At 41.9% G+C, this 24847-nt stretch overlaps 1 protein-coding gene across 2 annotated transcripts in view; it reads right to left on the minus strand.

Moving 5' to 3' along the window:
- Nucleotides 1–990: 990 nt before the first annotated feature.
- LOC135516072 (6-phosphofructo-2-kinase/fructose-2,6-bisphosphatase-like) overlaps nucleotides 991–24847 on the minus strand; it is a 36420-nt gene continuing 12563 nt past the window's right edge. For both annotated transcript variants that reach the window (XM_064940077.1, XM_064940078.1), the window contains 9 exons: nucleotides 13556–13612; nucleotides 13249–13370; nucleotides 12816–13023; nucleotides 9521–9667; nucleotides 9216–9320; nucleotides 3245–3374; nucleotides 2956–3018; nucleotides 2769–2833; nucleotides 991–2448 (listed from right to left, as the gene is read on the minus strand). In XM_064940077.1, coding sequence (XP_064796149.1) covers nucleotides 2389–2448; nucleotides 2769–2833; nucleotides 2956–3018; nucleotides 3245–3374; nucleotides 9216–9320; nucleotides 9521–9667; nucleotides 12816–13023; nucleotides 13249–13370; nucleotides 13556–13612 — 957 coding nt within the window. In that variant the 3' untranslated portion in view covers nucleotides 991–2388. The remainder of the gene's footprint in view (nucleotides 2449–2768; nucleotides 2834–2955; nucleotides 3019–3244; nucleotides 3375–9215; nucleotides 9321–9520; nucleotides 9668–12815; nucleotides 13024–13248; nucleotides 13371–13555; nucleotides 13613–24847) is intronic.

The raw sequence follows: 24847 nt of genomic DNA on the forward strand, positions 1-24847 counted from the left end.
GTGCCAAAACTTTTGACAGTAAAAATAACAATCTTCTACAATGTAGAATTTTTGTGAAGACATCACAACTTTGAAATAACACACATGGAATCATGTAGTAACCAAAAAAAATAAACCAAAATATATTTAATATTTTAGATTCTTCAAAGTAGCCACCCTTCGCCTTGACAACTTTGCACACTCTTGGCATTCTCTCAACCAGCTTCACCTGCTATGCTTTTCCAACAGTCTTGATGGAGTTCCCACATATGCTGAGGACTTGTTGGCACTTTTTCCTTCACTCTGTGGTCCAGCTCATCCCGAGCCATCTTAATTGGGTTGAGGTCGGGTGATTGTGGAGGCCATTATTCTACAATTTACAAAATAGTCAAATTAAAGAAAACATTGAATGAGTCGGTGTTCTAAAACTTTTGACCGTAACACATTTAAGGGAAGACCCAGATGCAGATAGTGTCGAAGTAACAAACGTTTATTAATAGAACAGGGGGCAGGCAAAACGACAGGTCAAGGGCAGGCAGATGTCAGTAATCCAGATCAGAGTCAGGGTCAGGGCAGGCAGAATGGTCAAAACCAGAAAAACTAGAAACAGACACTGGGGATAATGGGGAAGATAAGTGACACCTGGAGGTGGATGGAGACAAGCACAAAGACAAGTGAAACAGATCAGGGTGTGACAGACCGGTTGTGTATTTTGATTTGTTTAACACTTTTTTGGTTACCACTTGATTTCAAATGTGTCATTTCATAGTTTTGATGTCTTCACTGTTATTCTACAATGTAGAAAATAGTAAAAATAGAGAAACTATTGATTTAGTAGGTGTTTCCACATGTTTGACTGGTACTGTACAGTGGGGCAAAAAAGTATTTAGTCAGCCACCAATTGTGCAAGTTCTCCCACTTAAAAAGTTCTCCCACTTAATTTTCATCATAGGTACACTTCAACTATGATAGACAAAATGAGAAAAAAAAATCCAGAAAATCACACTGTAGGAATTTTAATGAATTTATTTGCAAATTATGTAGGAAAAGAAGTGTATATACAGTACACACACACTCCAGACTCCAACATTGCTCCTCATCATATTTATAAATTCCATTATTTTAGATTTGTGTGTGTTGTTGTGAATTGTTTGATATTACTGCACTGTTTGAGCTGGCAACACAAGCACTTCACTACACCCACAATAAAATCTGCTAAATATGTGTATGTGACCAACAAAATTTGATTCGATGTGAAAATCCACATCATCACATGTGACACAATTTCACATATGCAATGTCACATGTGAGTTCATGTGTTTTTTCCATAAGGGGAGCGCTGTCCACCATGCACCATTTTAAAGGCAATTTTGCTCATCCCGTGGATATCACATTGATGGTAAAAACTGCAGATTTCTAAATTAAAGGTAATCAGAAATTACCTTTATATGTCAAGCGCTCTACAACGCACCTCAGAATGAATCCCAGCCTCAATCAGTCACACCTTTTACATGACACACCACTTGCAAACAACACACACTTACATGCTAACAACACACATGGACACGCATGGAAATATGGACCAGACCAGAGCGCAGAATTAAACCAGTGTATGATGATGATGGTTAGACTAGATGATTCTAACACACATGCAGTCTACATGATCCTAACACATAGACAGACTAGATTATCCTGATAGACTATATCAGCGTTTCCCAAACATGGTCCTCAGGACCCCAAGGGGTGCACATTTTGTTTTTTGCCCTAACACTGATTCAAATGATCAAAGCTTGATAATTCGTTGATTATTTGAATCAGCTGTTTAGGGCAAAAACCAAAATTTGCACCCCTTGGGTTCTTGAGGACCAAGTTTGGGAAATCCTGGACAACATCAATTTATTTATTTGATTTTATCTTTAGAACAAATTCTTATATTCAATGATGGCCTAGGAACAGTGGGTTAACTGTTCAGGGGCAGAAGGACAGATTTGTACCTTGTCAGCACAAGGGTTTGAACTTGCAACCTTCTGGTTACTAGTCCAACACTCAATCCACTAGGCTACCCTGCCGCTAGACACATGAACCTAATACACAGACACATGATCCTAACGCACAGACAGACTACATGATCCTAAAACACAGACAGAAAAATTATTGAATTCACTTCATTCTACTGTCACTAACAGGGTTCTACTGAGAGAGATGTTGCATTGTTTTCTAGCACCGTTTAGACAGAGAATTGTAGTGTAGGGTTAATGTAGTCTGGTCCTTTAAACTCCATTTCCCAGCAGTCTCTCTTATTGCTGCACTTCAGTCTCTACGGCAATGGTGTCTCTTCATTGGTTCTCCCTGTATTGTGTCGCAATATCGTAGCTCTCCTCTCCTCCTCTCATCCTCTCCTCTCCTCCTCTATATGTGGTCTGGGACTGTCAGTAGTGCCTCCTCTGGTTCTCTGTCCACATCAACATTCTGAAGACAGACGGGGGGAAGAGAAGGTGTGATGATGCGTGTGTGTGTGTGTTTGTGTGTGTGTACCTGCAAACTACGTTTGGTGAGGTTCTGCAGGATTTTGTTCGAGGTAGGGCTTGGTGTGGGGACGTCACTGAATTGGCTCTCCTGACAACCAGAGGGGCTTAAGTATGATCCACAAATGAGATTTTCTGACAGTTCAAGGCTGTTAAGCCAGGAGTAGGTTGCTGCTAGACGCTTTTAGTACATATGAGGCAGTACGAGGGTTGGATTTGGAAATGGGAACTTTATATGTAGTGTGTGCACGTGTGTTGGCTCACCACTGGTTTGTCTCTGTGTGTGTTGACTGCTTCAATGTTGAGGAAGATGGACTCAACCTTACAACCTGAGAAAAAATAATAGAGACCCCAGGACTACAGCTGATTAGTATATCAATTAACATTATAATTGTTAAATATTTCTACTTAAAATATTCATAGGGAGAGAAAGGGAGAGAAAGAGACCGACCGTAAGCAACTGGGGTGAGTTTTAGCACCGTGTGGAGAGGACACTTCAGATATGGCAACTCCGCTGGAGGGAGAGAGAGATGGGAGAAGAGTGGAGAAAGTTAAAAGGGGAGTGGAGAAAAAGGAGAGAGAGATAGAGATGGGGATACAGAACTCAAACATTTCTTCTGACTGACAGATGGATAATTTCAACATTGACAGAGTTCCAAAGGTTCCCAAGCTGTGTGATAGTGGTATATAGTATAGTAGTAGTGTAGTGTCAGAGGCTATGGGATTGTGGTTAGTCTTACCTGCACTCTTATCAAGGAAGTAAGCTAGCAGACAGCGCATGACAGCCTGGTGGCATAACACCAGAACATTCTCCTGTCTCTCCAGTTCCATGATCACCGGCTCCAGACGTTGCACCAGGTCCTCATACGACTGACACACACACACATATTATATATGTATTATATATATTATATATGAACATTGCACACACACACACACACACACACGATAAACATACATTATACACTACATGGCCAAAAGTATGTGGACACCTGCTTGTCTAACATCTCATTTCAAAATCATGGGCATTTCAAAATCATGGGCATTAATATGGAGATGGTCCACCCTTTGCTGCTATAACAGGAAGGCTTTTCACTAGATGTTGGAACATTGCTGTAGTGACTTGCTTCCATTCAGCCACAAGAACATTGGCACTGATGTTGGGAGATTGCTTTGTGCACGTGGGCATTGTCATGCTGAAACAAGAAAGGGCAATTCCAAAACTGTTGCCACGAAGTTCAAATCAAATCAAATATTATTTGTCACATACACGTGTTTAGCAGATGTTATCGCAGGTGTAGTAAAATGCTTGTGTTTGTAGCTCCAACAGTGCAGTATAATCTAACAATTACACAACAATACACACAAATATAAAATAAAGGAATGGAATTAAGAATATATAAATATTTGGACGAGCAATATCAGAGTGGCATAGACTAAGATACAGTAGAATAGGATAGATACAGTATACATACATATATATATACACATATGAGATAAGTAATGCAAAATATGTAAACATTATTAAAAGTGGCCAGTGATTTCACGTCTATAGGGCAGCAGCCTCTAATGTGCTAGTGATAGCTATTTAACAGTCTGATGGCCTTGAGATAGAGACTGCAAAAACAACTTCTCGGTCCCAGCTTTGATGCAACAGTACTGACCTCGCCTTCCGGATGATAGCGATGTGAACAGGCAGTGTGGCTCAGGTGGTTGTTGTCCTTGATGATCTTTTTGGCTTTCCTGTGACATCGGGGGGGGCAGGTGTCCAGGAGGGCAGGCAGTTTGACCCCGGTGATGCGTCGGGCAGATCGCACCACCCTCTGGAGAGCCCTGTGGTTGCGGGCTGTGCAGTTGCCATAACAGGCGGTGATACAGCCCGACAGGATGCTCTCAATTGTGCATCTGTAAAGGTTTGTGAGGGTTTTAGGTGCCAAGCCAAAAGAGGCACTGTTGCGCCTTCTTCACCATACTGTCTGTGTGGACCATTTCAGTTTGTCAGTGATGTGTACGCTGAGGAACTTGAAGCTTTCTACCCTCTCCACTGTGGTGCTGTTGATGTGGATAGGGGGGTGCTCCTTCTGCTGTTTCCTGAAGTCCACGATCAGCTCCTTTGTTTAGTTGACATTGGGTGAGAGGTTTTTTTCCTGGCACCACACTCCCAGGGCCCTCACCTCCTCCCTGTAGGCTGTCTCGTCATTGTTGGTAATTAGGCATACTATTTCGTCTGAAAACTTGATGATTGAGTTGGAGGCGTGAGTGGCCATTCAATCATGGGTGAACAGGGAGTACAGAGGGGGCATCCTTGTGGGGCCCCAGTGTTGAGTATCAGCAAGTGGAGGTGTTGATTCCTACCTTCATCACCTGGGTGCGGCCCTCAGGATGTCCATGACCCAGTTGCATAGGGCGGGGTTCAGACCCAGGGCCTCGAGCTTAATGATGAGCTTGGAGGGTACTATGGTGTTGAATGCTGAGCTATAGTCAATTAACAGCATTCTTACATAGGTATAATTGTCTTGTCCAGATGGGATATGGCAGTGTGCAGTGAGCCCTAAATTGCAGTAGATTACATCGTCTGTGGATCTATTGGGGCGGAAAGAAAATTGTGGGTCTAGGGTGTCAGTTAAGGTAGAGGTGATATAATCCTTGACTAGTCTCTCAAAGCACTTCATGGTAACAAATGGTCATTTAGTTCAGTCACATTTTCTTTATTGGGTACAGGAACAATGGTGGGCATCTTTATGCATGTGGGGATAGGGAGAGACTTGGATAGGGAAAGATTGAATATGTCTGGAAACACTCCAGCCAGCTGGTCTGAGCATGCTCTGAAGATGCGGCTTAAGATGCCATCTGGGCCGGCAGTCATATTCCCAGTCACCTAACATGGTTAACAGAGCCATGAACACCCTCATATGAATTCAGCTCCTCCTCTCCTCTCTCTCAGATGGCCGTAACCCACTCCAATGCCCATCCAGTCAGCAGAGAAATAACCACGGCAACCTTAGACCTGTCAGTGGTGGGGACTCCCATCTGGTGTGCAAAATAGAGGAAGCACTGGAGTAGGAAGCCACAGCATTTAGATGGGTTCCCATCATATTTTTCCGGGAGGGACAAATGGTCATTGCTGACCTGGGTGGACTGCTGAATGGACTGGTGTGCTGGCTTGCTAGATTGACTGGTGGTAGAGTATCCTCCGCTAGCCTCTCGGATATATTTGAAACGTTGAAGACTGCAAAGAACCTCTTTCATAGCCTTCCCCAGTTGCGCCAGCTGCTTATGGTGTTGACGAAGTAGGTATCCCTGTTCGTCGACCGTCCGATTAGATGTCCTGATTTCCTACTGCTTCCATTTGTTGAGGCAGTAATCTGTTACGTAGACGCTGGGAGTCGGTGCAGGTGGTGAGTTTAAAAATAAACAAAATATGGAATAATACAAGAAACAAGAGAATACTTCCTGGGAAATAAACCTAAGTGAGTGCCAGATATAGGTGAGGTAATGAGTCCAGGTGTGGCTCATCATGAGGAGCAGGTGCGCATAACGAATGATGCCAGGTGCACGTAATAATATTTGCCAGGACCGGTGGTCAGTAAATCCGCGTCGTTGAACACCGGAGAGGGGGAGTGGGAGTAGACGTGACAATGACGCTACAAGCTTGGCACACCTGTATTTGGGGAATTTCTCCAATTCCTCTCTGCAGATCCTCTCAAGCTCTGTCAGATTGGATGGAGAGCGTTGCTGCACAGCTATTTTCAGGTCTCTTCAGGGATGTTCGATTGGGTTCAAGTCCGGGCTCTGGATGTGCCAATCAAGGACATTCAAAGACTTGTCCCGAAACCACTCCTGCGTTGTCTTGGCTGTGTGCTTAGGATCCTTGTCCTGTTGGAAGGTGAACCTTCGCCCCAGCTCTTGAGCAGGTTCTCATCAAGGATCGCTCTGTACTTTGCTCCTTTCATCTTTCCCTCGATCCTGACTAGTCTCCCAGTCCCTGCCACTGAAAAACATCCCTGTGATACTGCCACCACTAAGCTTCACTGAAGGGATGATGCCAGGTTTCCTCCAGACGTGATGCTTGGCATTCAGGCAAAATAGTTCAATCTTGGTTTCATCAGACCAGAGAATTTTGTTTCTCATGGTCTGAGAGTCTTTAGGTCCCTTTGGCAAACTTTTGGCGAGCTCTCGTGTACCTTCTGTCTAGCCACTTTACCATAAAGGCCTGATTTGTGGAGCGCTGCAGAGATGGTTGTCCTTCTCGAAAGATTTCCCATCTCCACAGAGGAACTCTAGAGCTCTGTCAGACTGACCTTTATGTTCCTGGTCACCCTGACCAAGGCCCTTCTCCCCCGATTGCTCAGTTTGGCCCGGGTGGCCAGCTCTAGTAAAAGTCTTGGTGGTTTCAAACTTCTTACATTTAAGAATGATGGAGGCCACTGTGTTCTTGGGGACCTTCAATGCTGCAGAAATATTTTTGTATCCTTCCTCAGATATGTGCCTCGACACAATCCTGTCTCAGATCTCTACGGACAATTCCTTCGACCTCATGGCTTGGTTTTTGCGCTGACATGCACTATCAACTGTGGGACCTTATGTAGACAGGTGTGTGCCTTTCATGTCAAATCAATTGAATTTACCACAGGTAGACTCCAATCAAGTTGTAGAAACATAAAGGATGATCAATGGAAAAAGGATGCACTTGAGCTCAATTTCTCATAGCAAAAGGTCTGAATATTTCTGTAAATAAGGTATTTCTGTTTTTATTTGTTTTACATTTGCACACATTTTTTTTTAGAATACAGCTGTAATGTTCCAAAAATGTGGAAAAAGTCTAGTGGTCTGATTATACAGACATTATATCTACACACAATAGACCCTAACCCTATGGTCACTGGTTCCAAGCACTGCACCAAGTCCTCAAACACTGACACTACACAGCCAAGTATATCCGAACAAATTATGAAAGACAAGCATTGTAATTTTGAATTCCGTAAAGTGAGTGTGGAAGAGGTAAAAAAAGGATTGTTGTCTATCAACAATGACAAGCCACCGGATTCCTACAACTTGGTTAGAATATTACTGAGGATAATATTGCCACTCCTATTTTCCATATCTTCAATTTAAGCCGACTAGAAACTGTGCACCCTCAGGGTTAGAAGGAAGCAAAAGCCATTTCCCTACGTAAGAATAGTTAAACCCCCTTTACTAGCTCAAATAGCCAACTAATCAGCCTGTTTCCAACCCTTGATCGTGTTTGACCATACAATGCTATATTACAGTAAACAAAGAACAGAGAACAGACTTTTAGCACGCTTATAGGGAAGGACATTCAACAAGCACAGCATTTACAGAAATGACTGATGATTTGCTGAGAGAAATTGATGATAGGGGGCTGTTTTGTTAGATTTCAGCTTGGCTTTTGAAATTATCGATCATAGTCTGCTGCTGGAAAAACGTTTGTTTTATGGCTTTACACCCCCAGCTATATTGTGGATAAAGAGTTACCTGTCTAACACAACACAGAGGTGTTCAACCTTTTCATGCGTGAGTTCCAAATATATCTAACTGTCGCCACAGCGTGAGTTTTTTTATGTGCATGATGTTAGAATCCACTCACAGTTCCAAAATGTGATTGTGACTCAACAGAACAGTTAACACGCGCTGGCCTCTAACATAGGCTGTTTCAACTTGTCAATTTAAAATGATTTTCTAACAACAGTTTCAATTGAGGTGTGCTCCTCATTAATTCACATAAGAAAGTAGCCTATTTCACTGCTTTGGCAACAGCTATTGGGGGATCCATAGTGAATACAAATAGGACTGAAAAACATACATTATATACACTGAGTCTACAAATCATTAAGAATATCTGCTCTTTCCATGACTGACCAGGTGAATCCAGGGGAAAACTTTGATCCCTTATTTATTAAATCCACTCAATTAAGAGGAGGAAACAGGTTAATAATGAAGGATTTTTAAGCTTGAGGCAATTGAGACATGGAATGTGTATGTGTGCCATTCAAAGGGTGAATGTGAAAAACAAAAAACATGTCTATGAATGGGGCAAGGTGGTAGGTGCCACTGGTTTGTGTCAAGAACTGCATTGTTGCTGGATTCTTCACGGTCACCAGATTCCTGTGTGTATCACCTAAAGGACATCCAGCCAAATTTACACAGCTGTGGGATGCACAGGGCAAGCATCCAATGTGGAACACTTTCATAAATAGGGCACTTTGCTTTTATTTCCAGCATTATCCACTGGTGTTGCTGCAGGTAGAATATCTTAGGAAATGTTCTTTTATTGATAAAATAAACTGTCTCCACTCAATCACTCAATGTCTGATTGTGCATGTGTATTTTGCTGGGGATATTATTACATTACATTATATTATTTGTGGATTAGTGATTCTACACCTTACCTTGCTCAAGCTGATCCTTTTCAATGGACTCAGGAGTTAGAGCTAAAATGTTGTCAATTAGAGTCAGTATCAACGAAACCGACAATGGATGTTTGTTATAGCATATTCTGGAGGTAGTTCCGACTGGGAGTCAAACCTGGATCCAGCTACTGTCAAGCCAACACTTTTAACAGTTACGCCAAGAGGTCCAAACACAGTATACACATTACTATACACAGTATACACATTACTATACACAGTATACACATTGTACACACACAGCATACACATAGTATACAAACATTATACTCTCACTCCTCACCTCTCCCTTGGGGTAGCGGTAACGGTACTTGTTTTGGTCTCTCAGTGCAAACTCTTCTGGGTAGTGGTCTTGGATCTCCTCGTAGGTCATCTCCTCACACACACCCTGACATGCAGGACAGAGAGGTTACACATACACCCCACCCCCTCCTGACAAACAGGAAAGAAGAGAGGTAGTCTGGACTGCTCAGTTTCACTTGCTGTACACACACACACACACACACACACACACACACACACACACACACACACACACACACACACACACACACACACACACACACACACACACACACACACACTTACTGCGTCTATCTCGTTGAGGGCCTTCCACTGTTCGTAGGGGACTCCCAGACCCTCAGCTGTCTGGATGGTTCTCTTCATGTGGCTGGTCCACACCTTCAAATCTCTGATACACTGGCTACGTATGTACCCTCCTAGAGCAGTGACAAACTACACGCACGCACGCACACACACACACACACACACACACACACTTTAGATCTCTGATTCACTGGTTACGCGGGCCACCCCAAACATTTTTGTGTTAACCCTAAAAGGTGAAAAATCTGTCTAGATAAAAAATCTGTTGATCTGCCCTTGAGCAAGGCACTTAGCTCTAATTGCTCCAGAGTCGCCAGCAATTGCTGATTCATACTGGGACCCCATTCTCTAAGGGTGTCTCAGGTTGAGTGGGATATTTAAAAAACACATTTCCAGTTCACACCACACACTTTTATAGTTTACACATTTGTATATGTGTGAAACAGGACAAAAATAAGCATATGTACACCCCCAATTTGACTTTGATTCGACGTCCTCTGGATGTTGTCAGAATTATAGTGTAAGTCTATGGAAGGGGGTGAGAAACATGAGCTTCTTCAGTTTTGTATTGAAGTCAATGTACCCAGAGGAGGACAGAAACTAGCTGTCCTCTGGCCATACAATGGTGCTACCCAACAGAGTGCTGTTGAGGCTACTGTACAGTAAAACTTCATGGCAAAACTGTTTTTTATCAATTATTTGGTGACATGTGAATATATTTAGTGTAGCTTTATCTAAAAAGGATACACTTAAGTGTATCAATAAAAACATTCTATGAAAAGGGGATGGTCCTTCCTCCTCTGAGGAGCCTCCACTGCTGGTTACGCATGTGCCCTCCTAGCGCACTGGCAAACTACACAAACACACATGTATGCACACACACACCTTTAGATCGCTGATACACATTGATTCAGAGATCTGGGTTTCCCAACCTAGATGTTTCACTTTTTTTTCAGCAAGTGTTTGACTAACTGAATCTAGTGTGCCAGTTTAGGGTTAAAACAAAAATGTGGAACGTCTGGGGGAGCCAAAGGAAAGGGTTGGGAAATCCTGTCCTAGAGCACTAACAAACTACACACACACACACACACACACACACACACACACACACACACACACACACACACACACACACACACACACACACACACACACACACACACACACACACACACACACACACACACACACACACACACAACCTTTAGACTTTGATACACTGGCATGTACCCTCCTGGAGCACTGGCAAACTACACACACCCCAATCTCTTACCTTGTTTCCTCCTAGGGACAGACCAGTATCCTACTTTTAAAAAATCTTAGGGGGTAGATCAGCTTGTAATTGTCTGCACCATTTCCAATTTCCCATATTTTGGGTGGTAAATATATAAATATTATATATTTATATATATATATATAAACTTTAAAAATATATATGTATTTTATTTCCTTAAGTATTTTCCCTTAACCCTACCATCCCTCCCCTATTTGGAGTAAACTAATGGACAACAATACTTACAGGCTGACTACACCACTCGCGTTGCATGCGTGAGCATTGCAAAATCAATTTTGAAATCTATATTGATCAATTATTGCACCCACACTGCTCGCGCGTACCAACGAATGTCTGTGTTGCCAAGGGCTAAAATAGAAGTCAGTTCTATTTCTGAAGAGGATCGCGCTGCAAGTCCTGCCTCTCCCATCTCCCCATTGATTTATAGAAGCAGGTAGCCAACATGCCATCTCCTTATTGGTTTTACCCACGTAGGTGACTGAAGATGAATGAGGTAATGCACCTCATTTATGAAAGTTGCCAATCGCAATTTAAAGTCAAGAGAAAAAAAAGGAGGGATGAGAGATGACTAGAAAAGATTCAGTTGACTGTTTTATGTGTGGATTAATTTGTGGAGTAGAAGACCTTGTACATTTCAGGTAAAATAAGAACTCATGTTTATTTCCCAGGACAAATTAGCTAGCAACAGCAATCTAGCTAAATAGGACAAATTAGCAAGCAAGTGCACGCTAAATTGCCATCAATGTGTAATGCTTTTCAACTTGTCCCCAAATTAATATAATTGGTCCAGAGTTTGTTTCAATATTTTAACCTGCGTGTCATGATGTGTCCCCCGTGGTATGCACGATTTCACACGATGGTGCTCACGTGCAGCCGGTTTGGTTCCGGGTTCCGGCTTCTACTTCCAGCTTATACATACTATAAACATTTTACGGACACAGTATTTATGTTACAATAGTTATCTTTTGCTTGATTTTAGTCCCATCCTTCAGCTCCTCTCGTCTCCCATCTATTTCTGAACACCATCCAGTTTTGATTTATATTTGCCATATATTTTTCAACTGTGCTGTTTCACAAAAGTTCTGAACCCTTCTAGTCTCAAAGATTCTACTGATTCTAAATAAAAAATATATTTTTTAATTATATTATTGATCGAGTGACTATGATTTTTTTAAATCGCCCAGTGATCTTTGCAGAATTTGCTCCAGGTAAATGTTGCAACTCTTCAGCCATTCCTGAGCCTTCGACCAAAAACAAGCCACATATGGACAGTACCAAAACAAATGATCTAATATTTCTGTCTCTTCGCAGCAAAATCTGCAGAGCTGGGATGATGGTATCCCCCTAAAATATAACATGCCATTGGGGTTAATTTAAATTGAAAAACTCTTTGAATCAAGCATTGTTTTGTGTATCGGGTTCATATAAACCATGTACCATGTAATCGGTACATCGAAAATGTCTTCCCAGCTATATTGCAATCTATATGGCACAGCTGTCCATTTTTTGGAAGGTATACTTTTTTATTTATCACAAATTTCTTTAGCTAATTTTGATCTTCAATGCAGGGCCTACAGACAAGACCCTTACTTGTATCCTACCCTTTTCCCTCCTAGAGACAGACCACTGCCCTACCTTTTTCCTCAATGGGACCAACCCCAGTCTCCTATCTTGCTTTCTCTATCTTGCTCTATCTTGCTTTCTGTGGATAGACCAGTCTCCTGTCTTGTTTCCTCTTTGGGGACAGATCAGTCTCCTACCCGGTTTCCTCCAAGGGACCGACCCCAGACTCTCACCTTGTTTACAGACCAGCCTCTTACCTTGTCTCCTCCTGGGGACGGACCAGAGTATCCGGCCTTGTTTCCTACTGAGGACAGACCAGTTTCCTACCCGGTTTCCTCCTAGGGACCGACCTCAGACTCTACCTTGTTTACAGACCAGCCTCCTACCTGGGTTCCTTCTGGGGACAGACCAGTCTCCTACCTTGTTACCGCGTGGGGACAGGCCAGAGTCTCCTCCAATGCGTCCCACAAGGTTGAGTTCACTCTCTCCGTGGCGGGTCAGGTAAATGAACCGCGGCGCTACATGTATGTTCATCAGGTAATAAACAATACGACTCTGGATGTGGTCCTGCACACGGTTCACCAGATACCTGCTGCCAACATTAAAGATCTTTATATATGACAGACTCCTAGAAGAGGGGAGAGAGAATGGGAGGGGGAGGAGGGAGAAAAATAAATGGGGCAGGGGGGGAACAGGGAGAGAGATGTTAAATCCCTTTACCCAATCCACTAGATTCCTGCTGCCTATGTTGAAGATCTTAACATACGACAAACTCTTAGAGGGGAGGAGAGAGAGGAGAGAAAGAGGAGTGGGAGAGAAGTGTCAGAGTCCTGTGTGTGTATGTGTGTGTTACCTGTCCTTCTCATCGTTCAGGGATATGTATGTAACTTTGTAACACTCAATCCTCTTGAGGAAGTCAGCGACCGCCTCCTCTTTATCACAACCCGCGTAGTCTGGACTGCTCAGCTTCACTTGCTGTACACACACACACACACACACACACACACACACACACACACACACACACACACACACACACACACACACACACACACACACACACACACACACACACACACACACACACACGAGAGATCAGTACAGACAGACACACACACTCACAGGCGAGATTAGTACACTTAATAGAAACAGAAACATACTTTGATATTCTCGGCAATGATCTCTGGGTCGTCACACAACGACTCTATGAAGAAGACCTGTGGAAGGAGAGAGGGAGAACAAAATTGATTGGTGAGATGGACAATGACACACATTTCCACACAGATTAAGCTATTGATTTACACACAGCTACAGACATGATTTTGAGCTGCTCCTTGAAAAAGCATTTCACTGTTCCTGGTGCAAAAATACTGTGCTATCCCGGAGCTCGAGTAAATTACACTACTAAGCTGCTCACAAATGTTCCTTGCCGGGCCATGGAAATCGATTCTAATTGTAGTCCATGTGGGTTTTAAAACACTATGAAGCGCAGCTCTGAACAGTTGAATCTGGATTTTAAAGAGCTGATTGATTCTCTGCTAGACACTAATAAAAGGCCCATGATATCTGGCCCTGTTCCCTCTCTGAATCGTGGCACTGGACGCTTTAGCAGGATTCTTTCTCTTCACAGCTGGCTACTTGAAAATTGCAGCTTTTGTTGACAATTTCAATACCTTTTGGAAACAAAACACGTTATTTAAGGAGGATGGGATCCACCCAATTAATTTGGGTTCCTTGAGCCTTTCACATGTGTCAGCTCTGAAAAAGTGACTGTAAGCTCCAAGATATGCTAAGTTAATCAGTAGCTACAAGAGGGAGACCTCTGTAATTAGCCCCTACAATACTATCAACAGGCTTGTATCTAGCTATCGTACTGCATGTGCTCATAAGCATAGAGGTGTTGTACAGTACATTCGGAAAGTATTCAGACCCCTTGACTTTTTCCACATTTTGTTACGTTACAGCCTAATTCTAAAATGTATTAAATTGATTTTCCCCCTCATTAATCTACACACAATACCCATAATGACAAAGCAAAAACAGGTTTCTAGACATTTTTGAAAATACCTTAAAAATAAAACCTGAAATATTACATTTACATAACTATTGAAACCTTTTACTCAGTACTTTGTTGAAACACCTTTGGCAGCAATTACAGCCTTGAGTCTTCTTGGGTATAACGCTACAAGCTCGGCACACCTGTATTTGGGGAATTTCTCCCATTCTTCTCTGTAGATACTGCTGCACAACTATTTTCACGTCTCCAGAGATGTTCGATGGGGTTCAAGTCCAGGCTCTGGCTGGGCCAATCAAGGATAATCAGAGACTTGTCCCGTAACCACTCCTGCTTTGACTTGGCTGTGTGCTAAGGGTTATTGTCCTGTTGGAAGGTGAACCTTCGCCCCAGTCTCAGATCCTGAGCGCTCTGGAGCAGTTTTTCATCAAGGATCTCTCTGTACTTTGCTCCATTCAGCTTTGCCTTGATCCTGAAAAATATCCCCACGGCATGATGCTGCCACTACCATTTTTTTTCACCTTTATTTAACCAGGTAGGCTAGTTGAGAACAAGTTCTCATTTACAACTGCGACCTGGCCAAGATAAATCAAAGCAGTGTAACACAAACAACAACACAGAGTTACACATGGAATAAACAAACATACAGTCAACAACACAATATAAAAATCCTATATACAGTGTGTGCAAATGAGGTAGGATAATGGAGGATAGGCAATGAATAGGCCATAGTGCCGAAATAATTACAATATAGCAATTAAACAATGTTGTGATAGATGTGCAGAAGATGAGAGTAGAGGTAGTGGGGTGTAAAGGAGCTAAATCAATAAAATAGATAACAGTAGTTGGATGGGCTAATTTCAGGTGGACTATGTACAGGTGCTGTGATCTGTGAGCTGATCTGACAGCTGGTGCTTAAAGTTAGTGAGGGAGATATGAGTCTCCAGCTTCAGTGATTTATACAGTTTGTTCCAGTCATTGGCAGCAGATAACTGGAAGGAAAGGTGGCCGAAGGAAGAATTGGCTTTAGGGGGTGACCAGTGAAATATACCTGCTGGAGCGCGTGCTACGGGTGAGTGCTGCTATGGTGACCAGTGAGCTGAGAGTTATAGATGACCTGGAGCCAGTGGGTGTGGCGATGAATATGAAGCGAGGCCAGCCAAAGAAAGCATACAGGTCGCAGTGGTGGGTAGTATATGGTGACAAAACGATAGACCGCATCCAATTTGCTGAGTAGAGTGTTGGAGGCTATTTTGTAAATGACATTGCCAAAGTCAAGGATCGGTAGGATAGTCAGTCTTACGAGGGTATGTTAGGCAGCATGAGTAAAGGAAGCTGAATCTAGATTTAATTTTGGATTGGAGATGCTTAATGTGAATCTGGAAGGAGAGTTTACAGTCTAACCAGACACCTAGGTATTTTTATTAAGTCACATATTAGGTCAGAACCGTCCAGAGTAGTGATGCTTGGCAGGCGGGCAGGTGTGGGCAGCAATCGGTTGAAGAGCATGCATTTTGTTTTACTTGCATTGAAGAGCAGTGGGAGGCCACGGATGTAGAGTTGTATTGCATTGAAGCGGCTAGAGGTTAGTTAACCTGTTGAATCTAGGGGGCACTATTTTCATTTTTGGAAAAATAGCGTAAAGTTAAACGGGTTATTTTGTCAGGACAAGATGCTAGAATATGCATATAATTGACAGCTTAGGATAGAAAACACTCTAAAGTTTCCAAAACTGTAAAAATATTGTCTGTGAGTATAACAGAACTGATATTGCAGGCGAAAGCCTGAGAAAAATCCAATCAGGAAGGGACTCTTATTTAGAAAGCTCTGCGTTCCTATGCGTCCCTATCAACCAGATTCCTTTTTCTATGGCTTCCCTAAATGTGTCTAGTGTCACAATACATAATTTCAGGCTTTTATTTAGAAAAATGAGCCTGAACGACAACATTGGTCAGCTGGAGGCTCTCAGAGTGATATGTGCGTAATAGACAAATGCGACCATTGTTTCTCTCTTTCCTACTAAGACGCCACCTGTCCCGGTTGATATATTATCGATTAGATATTTGAAGAACACCTTGAGGATTGATTATAAACAATGTTTGCCATGTCTCTGTCGATATTATGGAGCTAATTTGGAATATTTTTAGCCGTTTTCGTAACTGCAATTTCCGGGCAATTTCTCAGCCAAACGTGAAGAACATTTGGAGCTATTTTGCCTATAAAAATAATATTTTGGGAAAAAATTTACTTTGGCTATCGACCTGGGAGTCTCGTGAGTGAAAACATTCGAAGTAATCAAAGGTAAACGATTTAATTTGATTGCTTCTCTGATTTTCGTGACAAGGTTGCCTGCTACTAGCAATGCATAATGCTATGCTAGTCTATGATAAACTTACACAAATGCTTGTCTAGCTTTGGCTGTAAAACATACAGTGCCTTGCGAAAGTATTTGGCCCCCTTGAACTTTGCGACCTTTTGCCACATTTCAGGCTTCAAACATAAAGATATAAAACTGTATTTTTTTGTGAAGAATCAACAACAAGTGGGACACAATCATGAAGTGTAACGACATTTATTGGATATTTCAAACTTTTTTAACAAATCAAAAACTGAAAAATTGGGCGTGCAAAATTATTCAGCCCCCTTAAGTTAATACTTTGTAGCGCCACCTTTTTCTGCGATTACAGCTGTAAGTCGCTTGGGGTATGTCTCTATCAGTTTTGCACATCGAGAGACTGAATTTTTTTCCCATTCCTCCTTGCAAAACAGCTTGAGCTCAGTGAGGTTGGATGGAGAGCATTTGTGAACAGCAGTTTTCAGTTCTTTCCACAGATTCTCGATTGGTTTCAGGTCTGGACTTTGACTTGGCCATTCTAACACCTGGATATGTTTATTTTTGAACCATTCCATTGTAGATTTTGCTTTATGTTTTGGATCATTGTCTTGTTGGAAGACAAATCTCCGTCCCAGTCTCAGGTCTTTTGCAGACTCCATCAGGTTTTCTTCCGGAATGGTCCTGTATTTGGCTCCATCCATCTTCCCATCAATTTTAACCATCTTCCCTGTCCTTGCTGAAGAAAAGCAGGCCCAAACCATGATGCTGCCACCACCATGTTTGACAGTGGAGATGGTGTGTTCATTGTGATGAGCTGTGTTGCTTTTACGCCAAACATAACGTTTGTTGCCAAAAAGTTCAATTTTGGTTTCATCTGACCAGAGCACCTTCTTCCACATGTTTGGTGTGTCTCCCAGGTGGCTTGTGGCAAACTTTAAACGACACTTTTTATGGATATCTTTAAGAAATGGCTTTCTTCTTGCCACTCTTCCATAAAGGCCAGATTTGTGCAATATACGACTGATTGTTGTCCTATGGACAGAGTCTCCCACCTCAGCTGTAGATCTCTGCAGTTCATCCAGTGTGATCATGGGCCTCTTGGCTGCATCTCTGATCAGTCTTCTCCTTGTATGAGCTGAAAGTTTAGAGGGACGGCCAGGTCTTGGTAGATTTGCAGTGGTCTGATACTCATTCCATTTCAATATTATCGCTTGCACAGTGCTCCTTGGGATGTTTAAAGCTTGGGAAATCTTTTTGTATCCAAATCCGGCTTTAAACTTCTTCACAACAGTATCTCGGACCTGCCTGGTGTGTTCCTTGTTCTTCATGATGCTCTCTGCGCTTTTAACGGACCTCTGAGACTATCACAGTGCAGGTGCATTTATACGGAGACTTGATTACACACAGGTGGATTGTATTTATCATCATTAGTCATTTAGGTCAACATTGGATCATTCAGAGATCCTCACTGAACTTCTGGAGAGAGTTTGCTGCACTGAAAGTAAAGGGGCTGAATAATTTTGCACGCCCTATTTTTCAGTTTTTGATTTGTTAAAAAAGTTTGAAATATCCAATAAATGTCGTTCCACTACATGATTGTGTCCCACTTGTTGTTGATTCTTCACCAAAAAATACAGTTTTATATCTTTATGTTTGAAGCCTGAAATGTGTCAAAAGGTTGCAAAGTTCAAGGGGGCCGAATACTTTCACAAGGCACTGTATTTTGAAAATGTGAGATGACAGGGTGATTAACAAAAAGCTAAGCTGTGTTCCAATATATTTCACTTTTGATTTTCATGAGTAGGAATATTTTATAGGAAGATTTATGTCCGTTGCGTTATGCTAATTAGTGTCAGGCGATGATTACGCTCCCGGACCCTGGATGGGGAGTCACAAGAACAAACACGCCCCCATAAAGAAAATACGAATTTAAAAAAAGTGATCCCCTGGTTCGACGATGATCTTGCAGAGTTACTCGGCACAAGCGTACTCAGGCTGACTGGCTCTCGTTCAGGCAAATGAGAAATAAGTGCATTCAGGCTCTCCGGAAAGCCAAAATTAGTTACTTTAAGGAGCAGTTCTCTCTCTGTGGGTCTAACCCCAAGAAGTTCTGGAAAACAATTAACTTCTTCGGGGTAGGGGGCAGTATTTGGAAGTTTCGATGAATGAGGTGCCCCAAGTAAACTGCCTGTTACTCAGGCCCAGAAGCTAGGATATGCATATAATTGGTAGTATTGGATAGGAAACACAAGTTTCCAAAATGGTTAAGATAATGTCTGTGAGTATAACAGAACTGATATGGCAGGCAAAAAACCGAGGACAATCCATCAATATTATTTTTTTCACCCTTGATTACTATGGCTGTCAGTGGGAATATAAAAGGAAGTTCTCCCAGACTGCAGTTCCTAGGGCTTCCACTAGATGTCAATAGTCTTTAGAAAGAGTTTCAGGCTTGTTTTTTTTAAATGAGCTAGAATTTGTAGTTTTAGTAAGTGGCTCCCATTTTAGCTGTAGTGTTTGTTGTGCGTTCCGGTGTGTGTGCGTACTTCGTTATCCATCTCCGGTAATGGTCTCAGTCTTAAATTTGATTGTTTATTTACATATTAGGGTACCTGAGGATTGATTAGAAACATTGTTTGATATGTTTGGAAGAAGTTTATTGGTAACTTACGGGATTCATTTGTATGCATTTTGAATGAGGGAAACCGGTGTCTTACTGAGTCTAGCGCGCCAATGATATAAAGGATATAAAGGACTTTATCGAACAAAAGGCCCATTTGTTATGTAGCTGGAACCCTTGTGATTGCAACCAGATGAAGATCTTCAAAGGTAAGTGATTTATTTTATCGTTATTTCTGACTTTTGTGACACCTCTGTTTCTAATGCTTTTGTGTGCGGTGCGCTATCCTCAGATAATCACATGGTGTGCTTTCTCCCTAAAAGCCTATTTGAAATTTGACAACACGGCTGAATTAACAAGAAGTTAAGCTTTTAAATGATATGTGACAGTTGTATTTTCATGATTGTTTAATATTACGATTTCTGTCATTTGAATTTCGTGCTCCGCAATTTCCCCAGATGTTGGCCAGTTGGGACGGTAGCATCCCAGTGATCCGTAAAAAGTTAGAGACCTGGAGAATAAACATTCCTCCTCACAGCTGCTCATGTACCTTAATAAAGTTGATGATGTGGTTGTTACTGACAAGATGCACATGGCTGAGCTCTTTAATCACCACTTCATTAAGTCAGGATTCCTATTTGACTCAGCCATGCCTCCTCGGCCATCCAATATTTCCTCATCTCCCACCCCTTCTAATGTGACTAGTCACGATTTTCCTCACGCTTTTTCCCCTCCTCCACTACAAAGTTTCTCCCTGTAGGTGGTTACTGAGTCTGAGGAACTGGAGGAGCTCCTTAAACTTGACCCTAAAAGAACTTCTGGGTCAGATGGTTTCTTTTTTAAGGTTGCTGTCCCTATCACCGCCAAACCTATCTCTGACCTTTTCAACCTGTCTAGCCTCTCTGGGGAGGTTCCCATTGCTTGGAAGGCAGCCAAGGTTTATCCATCATTTAAAAGGGAGAGATCAAGCTGATCCTAACTGTTATATGCCTAACTTATTTTGCCCTGTTTAATCAAAGTGTTGTAAAAATGTGACAATAATCAACTGACTGTCTTTCTTGATGTCTATAGTATTCTCTCTGGTATGCAATCTGTTTTCCGCTCAGGTTATGGAAGTGTCACTGCAACCTTAAAGGACCTCAACGATGTCATCATTGCCCTTAATTCTAAGCAATGCTGTGCTACTATTTTTATTGACTTGGCCAAAGCTTTTGATATGGTAGACCATTCCATTCTTGTGGGCCGGCTAAGGAGTATTGGTGTCTCTGAGGGGTCTTTGGCCTGGTTTGCTAACTACCTCTCTCAAAGAGTGCAGTGTATAAAGTCAGAACATATGCTGTCTCATCCACTGCCTGTCACCAAGGGAGTACCCCAAGGCTTGATCCTAGGCCCCACGCTCTTCTCAATTTACATAAACAACATAGCTCAGGCAGTAGGAAGCTCTCTTATCCATTTACATGCAGGTGATACAGTCTTATATCCCCTCCCGGATGTTGTGTTAAACGCTCTACAACAAAGCTTTCTTACTGTCCAACAAGCATTCTCTGCCCTTAACCTCTCTGGGCAACCCGACACGCTAGCGTCCCACCTTGCCAACAATAAATGCAAATGCGCTACGCCAAATGCTATAGGGGGCAGCATAGGGGGATAGGGGGCAGCATTTGGAATTTTGGATGAAAAGCATGCCCAAATTCAACTGCCTGCTACTCATCCCCAGAAGATAAGATAAGCATATTATTAGTATATTTGGATAGATGACACAATGAATGTTCTAAAAAAAGTTTTAATCATGTCTGTGAGTATAACAGAACTCACATAGCAGGCAAAACCATGAGGACAAACCATTCAAATAAAAAAAAATGTTTGAGGTCACCCTCTTTTCAATGGGATTTCATTGGGAATCCAGATTTCGAAGGGACTTGCTTGCAGTTCCTACCACTTTCACTGGATGCCACCAGTCTTTAGTAACTGGTTGAGGTTAATCCTTTGTGTAATGAAGAAGTACGGCCATCTTGAACAAGGGTCACTTCATGTGTGCTGTCATCCCGTCTTCAATTTGATCGATTATTTACCTTTAGAAATACCTAAAGTTGTATTACAAAAGTAGTTTGAAATGTTTTGGCAAAGTTTACAGGTAATCTTTTCGATATTTTGTAGTCACGTTGCGCAAGTTGGAACCGGTGTTTTTCTGGATCAAATGCGCCAAATAAATGGACATTTTGGATATATATGGATGGAATTAATCGAACAAAAGGACCATTTATGGGACATATTGGAGTGCCAACAGAAGAAGCTCGTCAAAGGTAAGGCATGATTTATATTTTTATTTCTGCGTTTTGTGTCGCGCCTGCAGGGTTGAAATATGCTTTTCTCTCTTTTGTTTATGGAGGTGCTATCATCAGATAATAGCATCGTTTGCTTTCGCCGAAAAGCCTTTTTGAAATTTGGCACCCCGCATTTTCTCTGGCTTTTGGCGAAGTGGGACGCTACCGTCCCACCTATGCCAGAGAACCTTATTCTGAAAAGCTCCAAAACAAAGGTCATGTGGTTTGCTATGAAAATTACCCCTCTCCCCACTCCCTTATTTTCCATAAGGTGTTTTTATAATCTGTTTTTTAAACCTAATTTTACTGCTTGCTTCAGTTACCTGATGTGGAATAGAGTTCTATGAAGTCATGGCTCTATGTAGTACTGTGTGTCTCCCATAGTCTGTTCTGAACTTGGGGACTGTGAAGAGACCTCTCATGGCATGTCTTGTGGGGTATGTCCGAGCTGTGTGCCAGTAGTTTAGACAGAAGGCGTGTTGCATTCAACATGTCAATACCTCTCAGAAATAAAAGTAGTGATGAAATCAATCTCTCCTCCACTTTCTAACAGCAGAGATTGACATGCATATTAATAATATTAATATTAGCTCTCTGAGTACATCCAAGGACCCGCCGTGTTGCCATGTTCTGAGCCAATTGCAATTTTCCTAAGTCCTTTTTTGTGGCACCTGACCACACGACTGAACAGTAGTCAAGGTGCGACAAAACTAGGGCCTGTAGGTCCTGCCTTGTTGATAGTGTTGTTAAGAAGGCAGAGCAATGCTTTATTACAGACAGACTTCTCCCCATCTTAGCTTACTACTGCATCAATATGTTTTGACCATGCCAGTTTACAATCTAGGGTTACTCCAAGCACTTTAGTCATCTCAACTTGCTCAATTTCCACATGATTTATTACAGGATTTAGTTGAGGTTTAGGGTTTAGTGAGTTTTCTGCTCCAAATACAATACTTTTTGTTATCTTATTCCTTGCCACCCACTCCAAAGCTAACTTTTTTTTAACCTTTATTTTACTAGGCAAGTCAGTTAAGAACAAATTCTTATTTTCAATGACAGCCTAGGAACAGTGGGTTAACTGCCTGTTCAGGGGCAGAACGGCAGATTTGTACCTTGTCAGCTCAGGGTTTTGAACTTGCAACCTTTCGGTTACTAGTCCAACGCTCTAACCACTAGGCTACTCAGCTCTTTGCTGAGTGTTGCAGTCGTTGCAGTCATTTCAGTTGCTGTCGTAGCTAACGTGTATAGTGGTGAGTCATCCGCATACATAGACACTCTGGCTTTACTCAAAGTCAGTGAAATGTCATGTCATGTCAAGTAAAAAAGCAAGAGGCCTTAACAGCTAGCCTGGGGATTTCCTGATTATAACTGGATTATAATTGAAACACATAACACATACGTTTTTCCAGCAGCAGACTGTGATCGATAATGTCAAAGCTGCACTGAAGTTTAACAAGACAGCCCCCACAATAATTTTATCATCAATTTCTCTCAGGCAATCATAAGTCATTTGTGTAAATGCTGTGCTTGTTGAGTATCCATCCCTATAAGCATGCTGAAATTCTGTTGCCAATTTGTTTACAGTTTACTGTATCTGGTCAAACACAATGTTTTACAGAGGTTTACTAAGGGTTGGTAACAGGCTGAGTGGTTGGCTATTTGAGCCAGTAAACGGGGCTTCACTATTCCTGGGTAGCGGAATGGCTTTAGCTTCCCCCCAGGCCTGAGGGCACATGCTCTCAAGTTGGCTTAAATTGAAGATGTGGCATATAAGAGTTGTTATTATTCTCAGTATTTTTCCATCCATATTGTCAGTGCCCGGTGGCATGTCATTGTTGATAGACAACAATCATTTTTTCACCTCTTCCACACTGATTTTACGGAATTCGAAAGTACAATTCTTGTCTTTCATAATTTGGTCCGAAATATTTGGATATGTAGTGTCAGCGTTTGTTGCTCGCATGTCATCCCCAAGATTTCTTATCTTGCCACTGAAAAAGTAATTAAAGTAGTTTGCAATATCAGTATGCTTTGGGATGAATGCGCCAACTGATTCAATAAATGAAAGAGCCGAGTTAGCTTTTTTCCCCAAAATGTAATTTAAAACTTGTTGAGGATAGGGGGCAGTACTTTCACTTTGGATGAATTGCGTGCCCATAGTGAACTGCATCCTACTCTGTCCTAGATTGCTAATATATGCATATTATTATTACCATTGGATAGAAAACACTGAAGTTTCTAAAACTGTTTGAATTATGTCTGTGAGTATAACAGAACTCATAGGGCAAGCAATCTTCCAAACAAGAAGTGAAATTCTGAATGTGGGTCAACTTTGACGTCATCGCCCCTTCTTTCCCAACAAGATATGGATATGTTAGCACTCCCTACGCCTTCCACTAGATGTCCTCATTCAGTAGAAAGTGGAATGGAGCTTTTGGTGTGAACTTTGACCGAATGGGAGGGGAAATAGTCACTGTCCCGACAGAATGCCATTTTCCTGTGGCGCATTTCTCTGTGGGTGCCACCGTCGTTCCATTTGGCTGCAGCTGAAAATGTATGATCCGGTTGGAACGTTATTGGATATATATGAAAATAACATCCTGAAGATTGATTCCCTACTTAGTTTGACCAGTTTATTCAACCTGGAATATATATTTTTGAAGTTTTCGTGCGAGTTGTCCTGGACCAGCGTCAGTTTTTGGGCACAAGAGCTGAAAGTGGTAACAAATGCAGCTAATTGGACACTAGTATTGGACATTATGGAACAAAACAACGATTTATTGTGGAACTAGGACTCCTTGCACTGCATTCTGATGAAAGATCATCAAAGGTAAGAGAATATTTATGATGTAATTTCGGATTTCTGTTGACTCCAACATGGCGGAGAAATACTTTTACGTCTGAGTGCTGTCTCAGATTATTGCATGGTAGGCTTTTAAAAACACAGCGGTTGCATTAAGAACCAGTGTATCTTTAATTATATGTAGAACATGTATCTTTAGTCAAAGTTTATGATGAGTATTTCTGTTATCTGGCGGAGCTTTCTATAATTCCTCTGGATATTTTGGAGGCATTTCTGAACACGGCGTCCATGTAAACCGTGATTTGTGGATATAAATATGCATATTATCAAACAAAATGTATTGTGTAACATGTCAT

The sequence above is a fragment of the Oncorhynchus masou genome, chromosome 27 (genome assembly GCF_036934945.1).
Source record: "Oncorhynchus masou masou isolate Uvic2021 chromosome 27, UVic_Omas_1.1, whole genome shotgun sequence".
NCBI classification, from domain to species: Eukaryota; Metazoa; Chordata; class Actinopteri; order Salmoniformes; family Salmonidae; genus Oncorhynchus; species Oncorhynchus masou.